The 15,830-nt window shown below is 37.9% G+C and overlaps 3 protein-coding genes across 4 annotated transcripts; 2 read left to right on the forward strand and 1 right to left on the reverse strand.

Moving 5' to 3' along the window:
* On the forward strand, nt 1–1,119 carry LOC126695388 (uclacyanin 1-like). Its single transcript, XM_050392117.1, has 2 exons — nt 1–351; nt 496–1,119. The coding sequence occupies exons 1-2, from the start codon at nt 186–188 to the stop codon at nt 951–953; spliced, it is 624 nt and encodes a 207-aa protein (XP_050248074.1). The 5' UTR covers nt 1–185; the 3' UTR covers nt 954–1,119.
* A 350-nt stretch (nt 1,120–1,469) lies between these two features.
* Nucleotides 1,470–5,892, reverse strand: LOC126695390 (transcription factor ILR3-like). Of its 2 annotated transcripts, none has more exons than XM_050392118.1 (5): nt 5,553–5,892; nt 4,050–4,112; nt 2,531–2,608; nt 2,288–2,450; nt 1,470–2,101 (listed from the first exon to the last, which is right to left on the reverse strand). In XM_050392118.1, exons 1-5 carry the CDS (start codon nt 5,684–5,686, stop codon nt 1,835–1,837), a joined length of 705 nt encoding a protein of 234 aa, XP_050248075.1. In that variant the 5' UTR covers nt 5,687–5,892; the 3' UTR covers nt 1,470–1,834. The 2 variants fall into 2 exon arrangements, with proteins under 2 accessions (XP_050248075.1, XP_050248076.1); XM_050392119.1 differs by having other exon boundaries at nt 5,559–5,888.
* A 6,076-nt stretch (nt 5,893–11,968) lies between these two features.
* On the forward strand, nt 11,969–12,793 carry LOC126696240 (uncharacterized). The gene has a single exon (XM_050393010.1). The coding sequence runs from the start codon at nt 11,969–11,971 to the stop codon at nt 12,791–12,793; it is 825 nt and encodes a 274-aa protein (XP_050248967.1).
* The last annotated feature ends 3,037 nt before the right edge of the window (nt 12,794–15,830 follow it).

Consider the following 15,830-nt stretch of genomic DNA (forward strand, 5'->3'; position numbering starts at 1 on the left):
CTTCCCGACTCCGTAGACCAAAAAATAACAATGTCTTCAATGTGAAAGGGCTCTCTTCCTCGTCCTATATATCACCTCTATATATAGAATTCCTAGCTCAAACTGAAATCCATCCAATTGTTTCTCTGTGATTAACTTTCATCATTTTGCCATCTTTTCCAATTTTCTACTTCTAGGCCCCAGAAATGGCAATGCTGAGATCAACATTAATGAGCTTGGCTATATTAGCCATGCTCATCAATTTAGGTATGGGGGCAAATTACACAGTCGGAGGCGCAAACGGGTGGGATACAAGCACCGACTTGCAAACATGGGCTTCATCTCAATCATTTTTAGTTGGAGATAATCTGAGTAAGTAACATGTATTTATAAATGAGCCACTTTCAATATACTAGAGATCTATTTATGCTGTGGTTTTCATATTATCCAGCCTGTAATAATTTGATTAAGCTTGATGGAGAAAAGAGAGTCAAAGCTGACTAAATGTATTCACAGTTTTTCAGTACGCACCAAACCATGATGTGCTTGAGGTTTCAAAGTCAGACTATGACTCTTGCCAAGCAAGTAACCCAATTCAATCTTACAGTGGTGGCACCACCAGCATCCCACTCTCTTCACAAGGCAAGAAATACTTCATCTGTGGAACAAGTGGACATTGTAGCCAAGGAATGAAAGTTCAAATAGACACTCTTGCAACATCAGCCCCACCACCCGCATCTCCTTATTCAAGTAAACCACCAACTTCATCGGTGACTCCATTGGTTCCTACTCCAGCTTCAGAAAGTCATTCTTCCTCACCAGCTCAAACGCCAAAATCCACCCCCACTGTACCATCTCCAACACCATCTGCAACTTCAGCAAAACCACCTTCCTCATCAGCTCACAAAGGCGGTTTTCTTGTCCCCATCATAATGGGGATCATCTTTGTAATGACAATGCTTCAGGCATACTAAGCATTGGATTATTTCTTTGTGAGGAATATTTATTGTGGCAAAATATTATTTTACCTGTTGACGCATTTTGGAAACAAGTTCATAGCACAAGCATAATGTAATCTCACGATTAATGGTGAGCCTCCTTTAATTCTCTATCTAGCAATTAATGTTGGGATTTCTTGTTCGTTTATATTTCTACAAATCCTCTTTCCGCAAAACCCTCTCTAACTACACTTTTCTTTGAAGAATTTGACATGACTAAATTTTCTTTAACATTAAATACGGGCAAATAATACAGCTGTAGTTGCAGATTTTTATCTGATTCATTAATATATTCCACACTACTGGAAGAATTACAATATATTATATATGATGCTCTACCTCCAAGTTTAAAGTTTAAACCAGCCTACACCAAACCCGAACAAAAAGGCTAAAAGATAAACAACTATACTGCCATGGATTGACTAATAACCTGCTACTCAACAAGCTCAACTGCTGCAAGTTTAGGCACTAGATTAGTAAAAAACCAACAGGTGATGCAAAAGAAATCGACTCCATATTGTGAATATATACAATAATCCTAAAATGATACAGATCGGAACCAAAATATATCATTCCTATGTCCAATCTGTACCAATATGGTATATACAACATTGCACTATACTAGGACATGTGAGATCACTACAAGAGTTCCATATGATTAACTCATGACATGAAATGTCTTTTCCTCTAAGCAATAAAATGGGATTGCTTCCTAATAAATTATATTTCTTTACAGTACATGAAACTAAAAACACACAAGCAATTGAAATCAATAACCCCAAAAAAAAAAAAAAAAAAAGCATCCTAGCATTACAGGTAAATGGTATTATGAGCCAAACCATGGAAGGCCTTCCATTTTAAGCAACTGGAGGGCGTAGTACATGATCCCGTGATGTATCAACTGCAGCAGGTGGCATGAATTGCCACATGGCAATACTGGGGTAACCAATAAAAGGTATCAACTTGTTGCTAGAAACTTGCCCTTGGGCAGCAAATGCAGTCGACATTGCAGTGGGATGAGCCAGGAAGCATTGTGGTGTACTTGTTGCTTTGACTTGCTGCTCCAACTTCTCTTTGTCTGCCTTGAGCCTCTGCTTCTCATCACGAAGCTCATTCTTCTCAGCCTGCACAGAAAAAGGGCAAGCAAAAGTTACGTCCATGCATAATGCAACCAGTTACCCATACATATGTGACGAGTATGCAGCTAGGGAGGATAATTGATAAAATGAAATGCAGATGACGGAGCAATTTTTAAATGAAGTAAATCCTCCAAAAAGATAAAGAAAGATCCCACTCCAAAATAATCCAACCTTCAATTCTTTAATCTTCACTTGCAAATTTTCATTTGATTCCTTCAGCTTCTGAGCTTTACTTCTTAACCGGGTCACCATTCGAATAGCATCAGCCAAAATGGCAGCCTTGTCTGTTTTGGGCGGCCTTCCAGGCTCCAGGATAGAACCCAATTCTAGAAACCTTGAAATCACACCAAATTTAATGTGAGAATTAGAATGCGGAGAACACTCAATAAGAAAATATAACGAACAATAGCATGCCTCTCATTCAGCCAATCTCTTCGCAGTTTCTCCCGGCATGCTTTTGAGGCAGATGCAATACATGATTCAGGCCTCAACCTATAAGAAAATTTGCAGAAAAATTTAGGAAACATAATATGTGTGTGTGTGTGTGAGAGAGAGAGAGTCACCATTAAAAAAAATTATTTATTTAAAGAAAATAAGTCTCAATCACAACTATTTGCAATCACATCATACCTCAACTGAATGTAATATATACTTGTGTGTGTGTGTGTATAATACAAAGCTTATATTTGTGATTGCCTTTTATTTGTTGAAGCAGCATTGCAGTTTATTTTTCAAGGGGAAAACATTGTAGAAATTGTTTAGGATAATAGAATATGAGCAACTCAATTTGCATTTGCTGGTGTTTGAATTCAAAAGGAATATCATTTCCCAAACCTTTTGTCATTATGATTCCTCTGATCCATTGGTTTGAGCATCCACTAGAAGATCATCTCTACCTATTTAAAATGTAAGGCATGGTTGCCAATTCAAGATTTAAAATTTACACAACTTGTATCATGTTCCTTTTCCTTTTTCCTTTTTTGGAAAGTATATATCAGTGTGCATTGTATATTAAAATAAGTCAGCCCAATAATTGAATAAGAGCAAGCCGTCTGTCAGTAGATGAAGTAGCAACTATGAAATCTCAAGTGCAGCCAATAACTATTCCCATAAATCTGGAACGACTAATTAAGTTTCATATTATTGGAGGGAATCCAACCAAACTCAATAAGTTAATTTATCAGGGTTGCATGAAACACACCATAGAACCCATCTATACAATAGAACCCACAACTTTTGTGTAAAAGTTTTTTTTTTTTTTTTTTTTTTTTTTTTAAATTTTATTGTGAAGGGGGGAGGAGGGGGTCGAATTATCATCAACATGTCATTGATTGTATTCCCACTAGATCTATAATATGACATAGAAAATTATGGCCGAAATGTTATTGGTTTTTGGTATGTTGTTGTCAAAGTATGACCCACACACACAGTTGAGACTAAAGATGACACCCATCTCTGTACTTTTCACACCTTCCTATTTTTCTCATGTTTGCTAAGTTACTCAATTGAGAGAACCTCTTGTTGGTTGAGTGTAGAAATGTTGGCAGTAGGTTTTCTCAAGAGAATTCAATTTGATCTATTTCCACTTCAACTTCATACAGAGCAAAACTTGCCTGTATAATAAAGCATAGCAATTTTGCATATGAATGAACCACTCCCAACAGATTCCCATTCCCCCTTCAAGATCTACAACAAACCAGTAATAGTGCTTTGACCTTAAGAATCCTAGACTGGTCATCTCACCTATTTAGGATTAGAAAAGACAACTAGATGCCAAAAATTAACACACAAGTAAGTTTACAATGTTACAGATCTATCTATCCATTGTGAGTGGTAAAAACACCAGATTACAATCTATCATTGAATACATATACCTTATACATGGAAACATGTCGTTATCTTTCTTGCACAAGAAAAGGAAGGAGAAATTTACCGTTTCCGATGACCAACTTCCTTGAGGCTATCTGAATCTCTAAATGAGCAATCCACTTCCGCACTGGGAACAAATAGCATGTGATCAGGACATCAAGAAAAACTGAGAAACATAATCACATTACTACACATATGTATAAGATCTATTGCTCCTATTCCGAATTACATAATATAACTTCCTTTTTTTTCTACAGCTGACATTTGAGTGCTTTTATTTTTTTGGCTTCAAAATGAAAACATGATATTACATTTAAGATAAGAATTGTTTTTGTCAATCCACCCAAACAAATAGAAAGAGAACTTTTGAACATAAAGGACTACAGCAGAGGAAACATTGCTTTACATACTGATCAAGAAATATCTTATATCGCCAATTTGAGGAGAAATCTAAAACCTTGAGCAAACTGTCAAGCTACAGAAGTAACATCAATCTATTACTACCAACAACAGAAAACAAAAACCACAGAAAATGGGGAGCAATAGAACCCCCAAAATGATTTTATCTGCAACTTGCAAAAGAGCTACCGGTGCACTCAATTTGATTTGGGGAATGGTTAAGGAATATCGCAAAAGACTTGCATAGTTAAAATTAGTGGTATGACATGGTAATTAATTACACAATATTCAGTCAACTAATTAGGCAATAAATCAGATTAACAAAAGCGCCCAAGAGTTCAATAATTCTACAATATTTGTTTAAAGACACTTTCCTTTATAGGGTAATAGTTCATAGAAAAGTACTACGTCCACAAAATTTTCACAACTCTTTCACACCAAATTCTAAGTGATAAGTTATTACTAATTTTAATTTGAAATCATCACTGAATATATATAAATATATATATATATATATTTATTTATTTTTTTTTCCAGCTAATAATGACCTGTCACTTAGGATTTGTTATGAAAGTATTGTTGACATGGATTTATCATTATACATATCCTAGTATATTATAGATTCTCTATCATTGTTACCTTGAGAGTTGATCAGAACACAACCGTAATGACGTACATCTTTCTAGAGAAGCCATAACCTAGATTCTAGAACAGCACCTTCCTAGAATTCTCCAACTTTTGTACACATCACTTGTGAAAAGTCAGGAAATTTTTATTTTTATTATTTTTTTTTAAATATTTTTACAGCTTAAAACCATAATTTGCGAAAATTAATTGAACATAAGTTGTAAACTCTACTGGTTTTCAGTCCAACTAATGTACTTATTACTCATGAACACGTTAAACTGACACATATGAGATAATTATTTCAACAAGCACAATTCTAAGTTCTAACAAGGCTGACTAAAAGTAAAGATAATTTATTTACCAAAACAAACTATTGCCAAATATTAGTCTTAAAACAGCAAAGAGCACGTGTTTGGACCTTATTGCATACAACCTAGGAAAAAGGAAGACATAATAAAACTTCAATGTTCCTACTTTCTCCTTTTGTATTCCTTCACTTTCTCGGTAACCAAACAGGGAAGTTAAGTTAAGCAAAACAGACCCCAACCTGGTATTGAAGGAACAATTGAGGGGTTGTGGGGCCCAGCTGAAACTACCGGAGATGGAAGACGGAAATGGGTCTCCAAAGCCATAGTCAAAGAGCCAATTGGAGCTTTCTGAGGAGTCAATTTCCATTTTTTGTGAGTGGGAAAATTTTAGATTGCCAACGAGCACATACCCCAATTTGGTACTAGTACTATTAGTTGAGTGGGAAAATTAATGAGGAAGTGCCGTTTGATTGGATGGAAAGACAAAGACTATGGAAGAAAATGCGAGAAAGTTATGTCAGCACTCGGCATTGTCTGAGTATCCCACGCCACCTTCAAATAGTCAACGCCATTCCGCACTGTTTGAAATTAACTGAAATTGCAACTATCACTTTTTTAAGTTTAAGATCGTGATTTAAAGTTCTCATTTTAATTATTTCAAAAAAAAAATGTATATGTTAACTTTTTAAATAAATAAATATTTTTTGGGTTAGGAACAGAGGTTTTTTTTTTTTTTTTTTTTTGTAAAGTAAATAACATATATTTGAACCTATGTGTTGGAGTGTCCTACTCCTCCATAATTTATGAAAATTGCTTTTATTATTTAACAATATACTCTATTGACTAAATTTTCATATGACAAGAATTCGAATAGAGGTCCTTTATTTGACTATAAATAAATTTATTAATTGAACTAGTTAAAACCCATAAATAGAAATAACTTTGAGGGTCCGGATAGATTCATGTGTATGTTTGCATGTTTTCAGCTTTAAATCCAAAAAAGAAAGGGTTGAATGTATATTTTATATTTTTATGATTTCATGATTTTTTTTTTTTTTGGCTGAATTATGTTTGCGTGAATTAGAATTCAGCCGGATGGTACCTAAAATCACGCCTAAGATTTAAAAACATAGATTGAAGAAAAGATCGGAGGAAAAGATGTTTGACTTTGATTCTAAGTTTTAACTGAAGTTATTTCTCCCAAAAAAAAAAAGTTTTAACTAAAGTTGGGGAGCATGAGTAGTTATTTCCTATATTGGTCCCTACACAAAATGCCCCCAATAACTCTGCTGTGTTTAGTGTTAAATAATAAATGTTCGACCACTATTGGTCGTAGCCCATCAATTCTTGTCTCTCCTTTATTTGTTATCAAATGAAATGCGCAAATTATGGAAGAGTATCTTATTATTATTTAGGAGAGTTTCACGAGATTTCTCTTTTATAATGTCTGTAATATAAGTGAGTTTTATATGTTTAAATCTCACATACTGTGATATGATAATCTTGTGATATTGAAAAAATTATTATCATTATTTTATTAGACTTAAAAAATAAGTTAAACTAAAACAAAAGTATAACTATATTGTGGCAGTTCTCTGTGGCGGCTAGGGTTTCCTACTCTTTACGGTAGCAGCAAGGTTTCCCTTCTTTTCGGAGAAGGAGGTTGAGTCCCCTCTAGTACTTCGATATTAGTAGGGCGGTGAGTAGGTTTTACTTCTTGTATGCGTTTGTAGGGCTTGTGGGAACTCAGGTATGGAGGATTTAGAAAACAGATGGCAGCGTTTGTCACTAACAGAGAGTGAAGAGAGGAAAGTGGGCCTGACTAGGAATAAGAAGAATTTGAACTTTGTCCTGGCTGCGAAATTTTTCACAAGGAGATCCATCAACATTGAAGCAGTAGCAAGAACCTTCCATCCGATATGGCGTACTCGAGGTAGTTTTGAGGTGAGTGACGGGGGTAATAATATTGCATTAATTGCGTTTGAATTGGAAGTTGATGTGGAGAAGGTTCTCCAAGGCGAGCCGTGGGCTTTTGATCGCCATCTCGTGGCTTTTCTAAGGTATGATGGGACAGTGCCAATCCAAAATCTTCGGTTTGAGAAGACGACTTTTTGGGTTCAACTCCACAACCTTTCGTTTGCGCTTTTAACGGTGGAGGCAGCCATGAGCATTGGTGAAACAATTGGGACTGTTGTTAAATCTAAGGATGTGGGGGAGATGCGAGGAGGTAATTTTATGCGTATTCGCGTGGAGGTGGATATTACAAAACCCTTATGCAGAGGGAGGAAGATCTCTTGGGATGGACAGGGGAATGATTGGGTGGCTTTTATGTATGAACGTTTGCCGAATATTTGTTACTGGTGCGGCCAAGTTTCGCATGATGATAAAGATTGTATTTTATGGCTTAGTAGTAAAGGATCTTTACAGTTGAGTGAGCAGCAATTTGGTCCATGGTTACGAGCTCCGCAATTCAACCCGGCCAGGAAATCCATTGTGGAGGTGAAAGGCTATGAGGTAACACGTAAGCCTTCAACTAACGCAAGGCAGGTTGGCCAAGACGTTGCAGTAAGGGATCAAACGAGGTTGTTTCAGGGTGCAACAGAGGCGGTGGGTGCAGGGCTGGTTCCGGACTGTGATCAAGAAGGTGGGAGTGCAATGGAGGCTGAACTATACGGACAAGAGCTGGGGAATGAAGGTGAGTTGCTGGTCACGACGGGGAAGGGTGCTTTGATCGGTGCCTAGGACTTTGAGGAGGCTATACGCGATATTGATGAAGCAATCCAATTTGGCATTAAGAGCTCAACCCCTACGGAAGTTAATCCCCATACGTTGCTGGTTTAGGAGGAGAGTCTAGTGTTAGGTGGGGATGCTGCTGAAAGGAATGAAGGGCCGAACTTGGAGTCACAGGAGTTGGAGGTTTTGGGTAATTCGGTATTGGGTATTCCATGCACTAAGAGTCATGCAGTGAGAGACAATAATTTGGATGGGGGTTCAACAGGTGTGACTGAATGTGGTAGTCAGGGGCTGAGTTCTTTGAATAATAATTTAAAAGGCATGCGTCGCACTCAAGGTAGACCACGAAGTAAAAAGGGTGAACATGTAAGGGTTGGTTTAAAGACTTCAGGCCGAGGGAGAGGGCAGAAAGTTGGGGGCAGCACGACTAGTTCTAGTAATGAGATTGATACTAGTGTGGAAAGTGGGTAAAAGAGAAAAGGAGGTGCTAGTTACATGCATGTTGATACAGAGGAGGGTGGGGAAAAACGTTTGAAAATAGATGAGGTGTCTAGTAATCTAAGTGCTTCAATGGCATTGAATTCAACATCGGCGGAGGTTGCTGAGCAACCCCGCCGGGAGCTATGAGTCTTCTCAGTTGGAACTACCAGGGGCTTGGGAACCTCCAGACAGTTAAAGCCTTGGAAAAGGCTATTAAGAAGGAAGATCCCATTATTGTCTTCTTGATGAAGACAAAGTCCAGTGAGGAATGGATGGAGAAGGTTAAGAACGAGTGTAATATGAAAAAAAGTTGGGTAGTGCCAAGCAATGGAAGGAGTGGGGGCTTAGCTTTATTGTGGAAAGATGAAATAAAAATTGAGCTCTTAACATTTTCTTTGAATCACATTGATGTGTTAGTTTCTGATGGTCGGGGGTTGGGTAGATGGCATTTGACTGGCTTCTATGGCAATCCTGAAACAACTAGGCGACTTGAGTCTTGGGCGAAGTTAAAACATTTGAAGGGGGTGGCAGCCCTTCCATGGCTAGTTATTGGGGATTTTAATGAGCTAACTAGCTTATCTGAAAAAGAAGGAGGGGGTGGGCGACCTCGACAACAGATGGGTAATTTTATTGATGTTATTAATTTTTGTGATCTAAAAGATATTGGTTTTGTAGGGCCCAGGTTTACTTGGATTTATCAAAAGGCAGATGGTACTCAAATTCGGGAACGATTGGATCGTGCTTTGGCTACGGCGGTGTGGTTGGAATTATTTCCAGCTGCTAAACTATACCATCAATCTACTTTGGCTTCTGATCATTCAATGTTACTCCTTCGTATGGTGGCTGGTTCCAAATGTAAGAGGGTGAAGCGAAGTTTTAAGTTTGAATCTATGTGGCTGAAGGAATCCAGTTGTGAGGAAGTGGTGCGGTCTGCATGAGAGGAAGGTGTAATTGCATCTTCGGGTTGGGAGCTGAATAGTTGTTTGAAGATTTGCTGTGATAGATTGGAGGCATGGAACAAAGATGTTTTCGGTCATGTTGGAAGAAACATATCAGACTTGCAACGAAGACTTGAGTGGCTGGAATCTCAACCTTCAAATCCGGAGTTGATTCAAGCATTAAAATTTACAAGAGATGAATTGAATTGTCGGCTAGAAAAGGAGGATACAATGTGGAGACAACGAGCTAGGCTAAATTGGTTTCAAGGTGGGGATCGTAACACAAGTTTCTTTCATGCTAAAGCTTCATCAAGGCAAAGGAAGAATTTGATAGAAGGGCTAATGGATGCTGATGGCGTTTGGCAAGAGGATGAGGGTAAGATTGAGGAGGTGGTGGTGGAGTATTACAATAATTTTTCACTTCTAGTAGCCCATCAGACTTTTCAAAGCTTCTCCAAGCTATACAGCCGAAGGTTACTCCCTCTGTGAATAAAATGTTGCTCAAGCCTTTTACTGGAGAGGAACTCAGATTGGCATTAAAGCAAATGTACCCTCTAAAGGGCCCTGGTCAGGACAGGATGCCACCTCTTTTCTTTCAGCACTTTTGGTCGACTAGTGGTGAGGTGGTCACTAATACGGTACTCAATTTCCTTAATTTTGGTATTTTTCCTCCTAATTTCAATGATACTAGTATTGTGCTTATCCCACAAGTTAAAGAACCAAAAATGGTTACTGATTATAGGCCTATTAGCCTATGTAATGTGGTTTACAAAATGGCTTCTAAGGCTATTGCTAATAGACTGAAGAAGATTTTGCCATCTATTATTAGTGATACCCAAAGTGCTTTTGTGCATGGAAGGTTAATCACTGATAATGTGATAGTTGCTTTTGAAACTATGCATCACATTAGTCAGAAAAAGGGAGGAAAGATAGGGGAAATGGCGCTTAAACTCGATATGAGAAAGGTCTATGATCGGGTGGAATGGACTTGCCTTGATAAAATTATGGAGAAATTGGGTTTTGTGGAACATTGGAGAAGGTTAATTATGCAATGTGTGTCCACTGTTTCTTATGCCATTAATATTAATGGGCATCCTAGAGGCCGTATTATTCCTTCTAGGGGTATCCAACAAGGTGACCCCCTATCACCTTATCTTTTCTTGTTATGTGCAGAAGGTCTTTCAGCTCTCATAAAATCTTCAGTGGAGAATGGCTCTTTGGAGGGTCTTGTTGTTTCTCGTGGTGGTCCAAAGCTTTCTCATCTATTTTTTGCAGATGATAGTCTGATATTTTGTAAGGCTACTCTAGATAATTGTGAAGCCTTGCAAAGAATATTGGAAGTTTATGAAAGGGCTTCGGGTCAACAATTAAATAGAGCCAAGACGTCTTTGTTCTTTAGTAGCAATACATCACATGAAGTCCAAGAGGAGATAAAGCAAAGGTTTGGTGCCCAAGTTATTAAACAACATGAGAAGTATCTTGGTCTACCGTCTCTTGTGGGTAGGAACAAAAGGAGTACATTTAATGCCATAAAGGATAAGGTGGGGAAGAAATTGGAGGGTTGGAAGGAAAATTTTTTATCAAAGGCGGGTAAGGAGATTCTTATTAAGGCAGTGGCTCAGGCTATCCCTACATACACCATGAGTTGCTTTAAAATACCGGATGCCCTTTGTGAGGATCTGACAACTATGATTCGTAACTTTTGGTGGGGACAAAGGAAGAATGAGAAAAAGATAGCTTGGCTTAGTTGGGAGAAGATGTGTGAACTGAAGGCCAATGGTGGTATGGGGTTCAAAAAGCTGTAACAATTATATTTGGCTCTTCTTGCTAAGCAAGAATGGAGACTCCAAACGGATCAAAACTCTCTGATGTACAAGGTTTTAAAGGCTAAATATTTCCCACGTTGTGACTTTTTTGAAGCAAAAATTGGCTGTAATCCTTCTTATACTTGGCGAAGTATTATAGCTGCGCAAAATATAGTTAAGGAGGGTATGAGGTGGAGGGTAGGGAATGGAGAGCGAATCCGAGTATGGGAGGATAAATGGTTGCCTTTATCTTCCACGTATAAGGTGGTGTCTCCTAATTTGTTTTTGAATGGGAACACTCGGGTTAGTGGCCTCATTGATTCATCAAGTGCTAGTTGGAAAGTCTCTGTCATTGATGTTTTGTTTTTGCCTCATGAAGTTGAATTGATAAAGAGCATTCGATTAAGTTCTAGACTGCCTGAGGACAAACTGATCTGGGCTTTGTCCCCTAATGGCCAATTTAGTGTTCGAAGCGCTTATTCTTTGGCTGTGTCCATCTCCTAAGCCATAGGAAGAGGTGCTAGTTCGGATGCAGGTCTGGTTAGAAGGTTTTGGAAGAAAGTTTGGAGTTTACCAGTTCCACAAAAGACACGTCATTTTGTATGGAGGGCTTGCCGTGAGGCTCTTCCTACAAAGGTCAATCTTGCTTGACGAAAAGTGGTGCTAGATGACACTTGTGATGCATGTGGGTTGATGGCTGAGTCTACAGGTCACGTGTTATGGGGCTGTGTCAAGGCTCAAGAGGCGTGGTCATGTTCAAAGCTGGTGGGCTTGGTGGATCGGTTTGACTGTTGTTCTTTCATGGACCTGCTGTGGAAAATGGTTATTCTAGATCGGGTTGAAGAGGATAAGGTGGCTAGGATGGTTACCATAGCTTGGGCATTGTGGTTTCATCAGAATGAGGTTAGACTCAGTGGTGTAAGGAAGGCCGGCAAGGATGTGGTGAGGTGGGCGACGCAATATTTGGAGGAGTACTGGGCAGCAAATGAGTGTGGGAGGTCTGCACCAGTAGTAGTGGAGAGGACTGGGTCTTGGCTTCCTCCTCAGGCAAATTGGTTTAAGATCAATGTGGATGGGGATGTGTTTGCATCTCAGAAGGCAGTGGGCTTGGGTGTTATAATTAGGGATGATAGAGGACGAGTAGAGGCAGCGATGAGTAAGAAGGTTTTGGATCTGTTGGGTGCGTTGGAGACAGAGGCCAAAGCGTTTGAAGCTGGGTTGCTCCTTGCGAGGGACATTGGTATCCAAGATGTTATTTTGGAGGGTGATTCATTGGTCATTTACAATGCTCTTTGTGAAGTTTCCTTACCACCTTCATTAGTAACTTCGATTGTGGATGGGATGCGGGATTTATGTAAGGTCTTTAGGCGGCTTGAATTTTCTCATGTAAAAAGAAAGGGCAATAGACCAGCCCATTTATTAGCTAAGTATGCGGGAGGCATAGATGATTTTATTGTATGGATGGAAGAGAATCCTTACTTTCTTGAGCAAGCTCTTCCACATGATGTTCTTTCTTGACTATTTTGAATAAAGTTTTCAGTTTCTTATAAAAAAAAAAAGTATAACTATATTGATGAAAAAAACTTATTTACATCTATTGAAAAGATTCTTATCATGGCTCTACCCGTAATTATTTACTCTTCATTAACTACAGCCCAAAACAAGTCTCCAGCCTGCAGGTTCATTAAGTGAATCAATACCAAAGGTTCTCTCTCTCTCTCTCAAATTTCTATTAAGTAGAAACTCTACAAAATGCAACACAACACACACACACACAGAGCTGAATCGAATTCAAAGCTCAGGTCGAATCAATTAAACCATTTACGTTATTCTTTTCTCCCTCCTCAACAATGATAATAGCCTAGTTTTGTTTGATTAAAAGACAAAACCTGTGTTTAGAGAAGCCAACAAATGCGCGGATTGGCTGGCAAAATGGGGCAGTGCAATGAAGGAAGATTTTGCTGTTTTTGAATTTCCTTTTACTGCTAAACTTGAGACTTTAGTTGCTAAGGATAATAATGGCTTGTATTATGCTAGGCTTACTTCTGCCAGTACAGCATCTGTAACTGTTTAACTCTTCTTTTGTTAATTTGAATTGAATGCCTTTTAACTAAAAAAAAAAAAAAGACAAAACCTGAAAGTACTTACACTTATTTTCTAACACGTCTTTTCACATCAGATTCAAATTAAAGACTATTTATTCTCGTACCATGATACATTATAGCTTGTTCTTAAAATTTAAGACTGCGTTTGGTTCGATATAAATCAAATTTTGAGTGTAAAATGAATGTAGGGGAAAATGAATTCCTGTAAGGAAATTAAAATCCAGGTGTTTCGGTGTGCAATGGACAATATTTCGAAAAACGATTTCCAGTGTTTGGTAACATTCTGTAAATGCTATTTTCCTACAAATTTTTCACATTTTCTCAGCTTCCAAACAAATTTTATATCAGAAAATCCATCACCATCCATAGAAAATCCACCACCACCCACACACTAGCACCCACAGAAAATCCACCACTATCCACACAAAACCCACCACCACACAATACAAAAACCACCACCCACACCACCACCACAAAAAAAAAAAAAAAAAAAAAAAAAAAAAAAAACAGAGATCAAAGAGAGAAAGATTGAGAGATTGAGGGAAAGAGAGATCGGTCTTCAGCAGCGACGAGGTCTTTAGCGACAACGACGAGATCGGTCTTGGGTGGTGACGATGGTGCATGGCCTGCGGTTGGTTGTCAAGATCGGAGCTCAACCTGTCTCGTCGGGCATGGCTGGCGATCGGAGAGATGGGTCTTGGGTGTTTGTGGATCGGTGATGGCTGGCAATCAGTGATGAGGGAGGGGTGGATCAGTGATGGCTGGCGATCAGTGATGAGGGAGAGGCACGGCCCAGAGGGCGGTGTCGTCGATCTCAAGTTCAGGTGACCGGCCTCTCTCTCTCTCTCTCTCTCTCTTGGTTCGATGCTTTTTTTTTTTTTTTTTTTTTTTTTTTTTTTTTTTTTTCTGGAAATGGTTTAAAGGTAAAATAGATCTGTAATCTATTTTACACTTTAGCCAGTCACATTTTACAGTCAACAGAAATGATTTTCCGTTTGACCAATTTTTTCATGTACAACTAAACACACGGTAGGGTGTAAAATGATTTCCTGAAATGCTTTTCAGGTGAAACAAACGCACCCTAAAATTTTTTATCAAACTTATCAAAGTGTGAAGATGAAAAAACTGATAGGTAAACTTTACTACAACACAAACTACTTTCTTTCACCCACTTCGGCTGGTCTACCAATCTCTCAAAGAGTTACTGTCTGCCTAATTTTTAATGGGAAAATGTTAACATTATTGAATATTAGCCTTGGGTTTGTTTCGGACACTCAGATGCAACAGGCTAGGCGGAATAAATATACAAAGTAAAATATAAAAAACGGTATAAAAGATTTGCACCCCAAACCATTGATCAAAATATATTGCCAAAATAATTGGAAAGAGCCTGTATATTATCACGAGAAATTCAAATAGGCTAGAACTTCTAGATGGGCAAAAAGATGATAGAACTAGTTAAGGTCTATAAATTTCTATTTTTGTCTAAAATCTTAAGCCATTAGGAATAATGGTTTTGAACATTTAACCATTTTTCTAACACTTTTTTTTTTTTTTTTTCTTTTTTTTTTCTTTTTCTTTTTTTTTTTTTTTTTTTTTTTTTTTTTTTTTTTTTTTATGGGTGTTAGACTTGTCTTGATAAAGAAGTAAAGTGAAAATGACAAAACTTAGATACAGTACCTTATGTGTTGTTCCTTAAGTTTCACTCTTAATATTCAACTATGTGACTACTTAATTAAAAAATATACTTTCATCATCCCATGAGAAAAAATCCACATGATAAAATCTTAAAAAGAGAATCTAAAGAACAGTATTTAAGTACTGTACCTAAATCTTACTAAAGTGAAAATAATATTCAAATGGGACAGGCTCCCCTCCCGTTCAAATTTCTCCAATTTTCTCATTTTTTTTATCCGAATGGAGGACACGTAGCACTTAAAACATCAAAACGTCAAAAAAATGCCACATCAAACCTTGTTTACTCTCATCTTGTCTATCTCTTTCAGCATTCTCCATTCACAAACCCACCTTCCAAACACCAACATTCTTGGCAAACGGACGGCAAGGAGCTGTCAGAATGATGTCGGAGAAGCCACCCACTAACACCCTTGGCAAACGAATCAAAAATACATTAGATTCAAGGGGAAAGTTCTAACATTAAAACTTAGAAGTTTCGAATATTTTTGACAATCTCTCGTTACTTCTCTCAGATCTTCATCTCCTCATAAAGCCCACCTGGTGATTTCCAAATTTCACTCTTTTCTCATCACCATTTTTCACTTTTTGGTCTCTAAGAAAGCGTAAGAAAAGAAATGAAATTGAAATCTTGAAACTTTTATAAAAAATGGAAATTGAAATCTAGTATATATGGGTAAGTTTCTTTTCTTTCTTACACTGTTTCATCTCCTCTTCTTCTCAAAGCCCGCATAGAAGTGGGTCCCAATGATGGT

This window comes from Quercus robur, chromosome 8, assembly GCF_932294415.1.
Source record: "Quercus robur chromosome 8, dhQueRobu3.1, whole genome shotgun sequence".
NCBI classification, from domain to species: domain Eukaryota; kingdom Viridiplantae; phylum Streptophyta; class Magnoliopsida; order Fagales; family Fagaceae; genus Quercus; species Quercus robur.